Source organism: Populus euphratica, unplaced genomic scaffold, assembly GCF_000495115.2.
Source record: "Populus euphratica unplaced genomic scaffold, PopEup_1.0 scaffold6.1, whole genome shotgun sequence".
NCBI lineage: Eukaryota > Viridiplantae > Streptophyta > Magnoliopsida > Malpighiales > Salicaceae > Populus > Populus euphratica.
The window spans coordinates 3798500-3804499 of record NW_011499849.1 but is presented as its reverse complement, the minus strand read 5'-3'; the positions used below and the strand labels follow the sequence as shown (position 1 = coordinate 3804499).

The 6000-nt window shown below is 24.7% G+C and overlaps 1 protein-coding gene across 10 annotated transcripts in view; it reads left to right on the top strand.

Moving 5' to 3' along the window:
- The window catches only part of LOC105120737 (uncharacterized), a 10189-nt gene extending 9005 nt beyond the window's left edge, over positions 1-1184 (top strand). For all 10 annotated transcript variants that reach the window (XM_011019084.1, XM_011019087.1, XM_011019077.1 and 7 more), the window contains exon 6: positions 953-1184. In XM_011019084.1, the coding sequence (XP_011017386.1) occupies positions 953-1036 (84 nt within the window). In that variant the 3' untranslated portion in view covers positions 1037-1184. The remainder of the gene's footprint in view (positions 1-952) is intronic.
- The last annotated feature ends 4816 nt before the right edge of the window (positions 1185-6000 follow it).

The window sequence follows — 6000 nt, the reverse complement described above, 5'->3', positions numbered from 1 at the left end:
ACTCTTTCTTAGAAGATAATTGAGTAAAATAGATATTACTCGATTGCTTTATAAAGCAATCGAGATCCACTTTACTGTAGGCTAGATTGATTTAAAAAAAACATAAAATATAATGTTTAAGCATTGTAAATGAATTCTAAAAAAAAAAAACCTAACGACTCAATGTTATAGAAAATAAATTAAAAAAAAATTAATAATTATTGATCTCTAAAAATAAAAATATAAAATGATAAAATTAAAAAAAAATTAATGAACAAAAAAATATTAGCAAACTCTGATGAAATTAAAATAAAAATAAAAATTAGGGATTCAATGATGAAATTAAAAATAAATTAAAATTTAATAAAAAAAGCTAAGAATTAAAATTAAAAATTAGAATATTGAAGGTCAAATCTCAAATATCATCAAATATTGAATTAAAAAGAAAATAAAAAATTCTTGAGGCTATAAATTCACAAAATAATCCAACACAAAAATCAAGTTCAAGTTCAAGAAAGAAAATACTAAATTTAAATTTTTTTATAAAAATTTAAAATTAAAATATATTATTTTAAAGCTTTTCTCGAGTTGACTTTTGATATAAGGCGTTGAGGTTTAGTTTGGCCAAGTTTTAAAAAAAATTAAAATAAAATCTAAAAAATATATGATACTTATATTTAATTATTGAGTAGACTCATTAGAAAAAAAATCATTAAACTACCTAAAAATGTAAAACAAGTGTGAAGATCAATCTTCACTCAATTAATTGCTTCAGCAATGTGAAATTAACCCCTTGAAAAAGAAAAAAACATACCCTCTATATTAAGCAACCTGATGGTTTTTAGTTCCTATTCACATCGGGATACTTAATTTGATGATGAACAATTGAGATCTCTATGGAAATTGGTTGGTTCAAATTGATCGTGTTTCTCTATTCCTATATTATATTTAATAATATCTTAATTTTATACAGATATCCTTGAAGGAGGAGCTTGCGGGTGCTCAGGACATGCCTTATTCGAACTTATTCAAAGAACAAGAGCCACCAACATTATAGAAGAGAGGTGCTGTCGATTGGGTGCTGGAGGAGAAGGAAACGCCAAGAAGCTTTAGGGAAGTAAGGGAAGTAATCAGCAGGGAATGAGGTGTTTGGTATTGTAATAATTGTTATGGTTATGGTTTGAAAAAAGTTATTTTATAAAAAATATTTTAATTAAAATTAGTTTGAAAAAATATATATTTGGTTAAAACTATAGTTAAAATTAAGGTTGAATAAAAAGTAATTTAATGTATTTTGTTAAAAATGCTTTTGAAATTGAGGTTATAAAATAATTTTAAAAAATATATATTAATATTTATAATTTATAATTTAAATATTGTAGATTTAACTATTGCTATTACATCATGAAATAAATCATACTTTATATATATAAAAAATTATTGTTCCATTAAACTATTTACAATTCCATTACATACAAAATTCATCCGATAAGAGCTACAGTTTTCATGGTTCTTTGATCCTGTAATAAAATTAGATAAAATATTATTAGGAATAAAATTAAGATTACAGTACAAATAAATTTAATTCACCTTAAACTATTTTTTAAAAAAATTATTGTTTACATTCACGTAAACAGTGCTAGTGAAATCAATTAACTGCACTGGTTTTTTTGAAAAAAACTGTTAATTAACTGGTTTTTCAAGAGAAAAATGTTTATGTACATTGTGAGTGAATTAAAATTCACTCACACTATTCACTGGTTTTTCAAAGAAAAAAATTGTTCATGTTAACAACACGACTATTGAGTGATGTTGTACTATTTACTGAACAGTGTAGCGTGGTATAGTCGCAAAAAACAGCTCCTACTTGCTTTCTTTTTCCATGCGTTCCAAACGCAATATTTCATGGGACCAATGAACAATAATCTATTTTTTTTTTTGTTACCAAATATTATTGCATCTGCATTTTAAACAAAACACAGACACAACTTCTTAGATAAACATTGTCTTCATACCTTACACTCTTAAAACTATAAAATTTTGTTGAGTATGTTCTTCTATAATATTGTTAAAAAAACATCCTCTTTTCTTTTTTAAAATTTTCAAATATACGGCATTGGAAAAAATCTAGAAAAATATCTAGAAAAATAAAAACCTAGAGAAAAACTACTATTCATGAATAATATCATGTTTATTATAATTTTTTCATATTTTTTTTCTTTATTTAAGCTATTTGTTTTTGTTTTTATCATTCAACATTTATTCAATTAGAGATTAAATCCCTTTCTTTTTTCTAATTTGTTTTTGTAGAACATTTTACTGATCTTGAAAATAATCTTAGTTATTTTGGGTCTTTTTATTTTTAATTTTTTGTTGGGTTTTGGATAATTATTTAAATTGGTTTTTTTATTGGATTCTTTAATATTGGAAATTCTTTTAAAAAAATTTATAAAATTAGAACTTCTTTTCATTTTCACCTTTTTTATTTTATTTTTTTAATTTAGTCTCTATTTTTTATCGCTGTTTGTTAAGATAATTTTTTTAATTCTACTTCTTTTTATAATTTTATCATTCTTAAGTTTTTTTCTGTCAAATTTGATCCGCGTTCTTTTTATTACTATTAATTTTTTTCTTTAGCGGATTTTCTTAATTGATATTAGATTGGTTGATAATTGAAGCTCTTGACTAAGCTCAGATTTATGATTTCAGAGGCTTCATATTTTAGAGATTAACCTAAATTTGAAAGGTTTGTTGTATTTGTTTGATTTTTTTCCTTTCTTGAAACTCATTTTTTTAAAGTTTCATCCTTTAATATTTATTCAATTAGAGATTAGACTCTGTTATTTTTATTAATTTTATTTTTGTAAGATTTTTCACTGATTTTGGAAATTAACCATGTTTTCTTGGGCCTTTTTATTTGTTGTTCATTATTGGATTTACTTTGGCTAATAAACATTAAATTAGTTGAAAATTGAAGTTCTTGATCTAGCCCAAATCCAAGACTTAATAGGTTGCAAATTTGAGATCTTAACTTAGATTTAAAAGGCTTGTTCGATTTACTTGGTTTACTTTTTTATTTTTAAATTAATTTTATTTTTAATTTCATCATTTATATTATTAGAGATCAAGCTTTTTCTTTATTTGCCTTTTATATGATTTTCTTATGAATTTTCAAAATGACATGAGTTGTTTTAGATATTTTTATTTATCATTTTTTGTTGGATATTCCTTGACAAGTTTTCTAAATTAATATTTTTTCTGATATCATCCTTTTATATTGATTGTAAATTAATTTTTCTTTATTCCATCCTTCAAGGTTGAGTTTATATATAGGCTTTATGATTTTTTATGATCTTATTTCTATTCATCTATCTTGTTCTCATCATTATATAAACCGGTTTTGCGAGTTGGATTGATTTTCTAGGGTTTCTCTTTTAAAATTTAATATTTTTTGCTCCATCCTTCAAAATTAGGTTGTTTTTAAATTGAGTATCATGATGTTTTTCAATTTTTCATTTATTTAATTGTCTCATTCGCATGATTTAGATCTCAAAGTTGGGTTTGCTTGGTTTTTTATTTTTTTTAATCGATCTTTTTTCTTTTTAATTTCATCATTAGACATTGAATTTATTTGGGATTTGACTTTGAATTTTTTATTTTCTTTCTATTTATTTATCTAGGTCTCATGACACTACTTATATATTTGGCATGCTAGGTCAGGTTGAGCTAAGTAACCTTTTTCTTTTCTTCTTACACACTTGATGTTCTAGAATCTTAAGTTTGTTGTCTTTCTTTAACCATTTTTTTTTCTGGTTTTTTATGATCTTGTTAAATGGTTCAAATGTCAACCTTATTTTTTTGGTCTAGTTTGTGTCTCAAATCTCATTTTTAAAACACTCTTACATCACCTAAGTGTTTTTTTATTTATCGATGCAAAAAATATTTTTATCTATAATAATTTTGTTAACTATTTGTTAATATGCTCTTACTTTTTTTTTCTATTAGAAGGAAGAAATACACCATATGATGCAATCATTTTCTAGCCCTTGACATTTTGTTGATCTAATGAAGCATGACCACACATCAGTGTGTTTATTTAAAAGAGAAGGGAAAAAAAAGGTAATTCTTTTTTAAAATACTAAAATGGTTAAGGTAATTTGAACTTGTGATAATTTTTCATATACTACTACTACCACTATAATTAATATGTGCTAGTGATTGGACAATGCATACAATCCATAGTTAGTAGTCTTTTAAAGTGTGGTTGGAAATATATATATTAAAAGGCCATTTGTAGCCATTTGGGTGTGACTTAAATATTGACTAGGTTTCTTCCCCTCTACCATACACACTTTTCTCCCCTTTTTTTTTCTTAGAACATGAGCCATCACACACCTTTATATTTGTTTAAAACTTTGAGGGGTCAAAATGTGGTGTCATATATCATTCACACACATAAATTTTTTTATGCTTATTGATAAATTCTCTATAGATATATATTTTTATGCAAGGTTAACATAATGTTTATAAACAATGGTTGTAATGCAAACACACACCATATTATATGCAACATATACATTTATTTCTTTGCAGATGATTATGTAATGCTAACATGTCACTAATAATCATCAACCTCTTAACTAATAGAAGAACTGGACACTACAACCAATGATAGCCATAAACATTTTTACCAATCAATCATTATATATTTCTCTATGTTTTGAGTGGAGCTAACATGTCCAAGGTTTATAAATACTATGAGTCATTATATAAACAAAACAATTTCTCAGATGGAATATTTTCAAATACAATACATATTCTCTCTTGATCTTGACATTATTTTTCTTATATATTAATTGTTTTTATATTTAATGAATTAAACATTGGAGAGTCCCTTGTTCCAAAAGAAACTTGTTTTCTGAAGAATAATCAAGCCTAGACACAAAACACATATCTAAACCCACACATCTCAATCCAATATCATAGCCAATGAAAAGCCTAGTTTTTATATGAATTGTTTTCATGACTTTATCATATCTATATAAAGGATAATGGTAAAGGGAAAATATTTTTATCAATTTAAGGAAGAGTGATTGTTAGAGCTAGCTTTTGATTATGCAAACAAGGACAATTGTCATCAAAAGGTCATGTTTGATATTATAGATGATAAAAAACAAAACAAGACTTTATAAAAGATGGTTTATAATGACAATCTCAAACCCATTTTTCAGAAGATTGTATACCAACAAAAAGATACTAGTCTAGACAAATCTTTTAGCTTGGATTTGTAGTAAATGCAATAAATATGATCAAGATTTTATTGCAACATCCCTATCATTAAAGCTAAAAGATGCATAACAATATATTTCATTCTATTATTATTTTGAGTTTTAAATATTTCTTTCTGGATATATGTGAATCATTTTGAAACATATCATTGATTTAACACCAGTTACGATGTTACATTTAGATAATTTCTTTTTTATTAAAGGTAAAGCTTAAAAACGTTTATGTTGTTTGATATCTCTTAAAGCTTTCACAATTGAATGATAAGCCTTTAACTACTTGCATATTTGATGCTAACTTTGTTATTGATAATGTGTTATAGTTTATACCATTTTTTTTAAAAATAATGTGTTATAGTTTATACCATTTTTTTTTTAAAATACTAGGTCTATTTTGATGTTGTTTCTATTTAATTTGAACATAAAATCTCTTAGATTATATTTTTCTTATATCAAATAGGATTTTAAAATCCTAGACATCCACAAGAGATCCCTCCTTATTCAATGGGCATAATTCTCCTAAAAAATATAAATTTTACATTGTTAACTAGATTTTATAGACAAATCCAACAACTAAAAAAGAAGCAAAAAGATTCAACAACTAGGTTGATGATTATATCTAATAGCTAAGGAAAAAAAAAAGGAAAAACCAACTATATAGGAAAAAAAAAACAAAATAGGTTGCACAATAACCAAAGTAGAAATGTGTGTGTTTGTGTGTCTGAGTGAGAGAAAA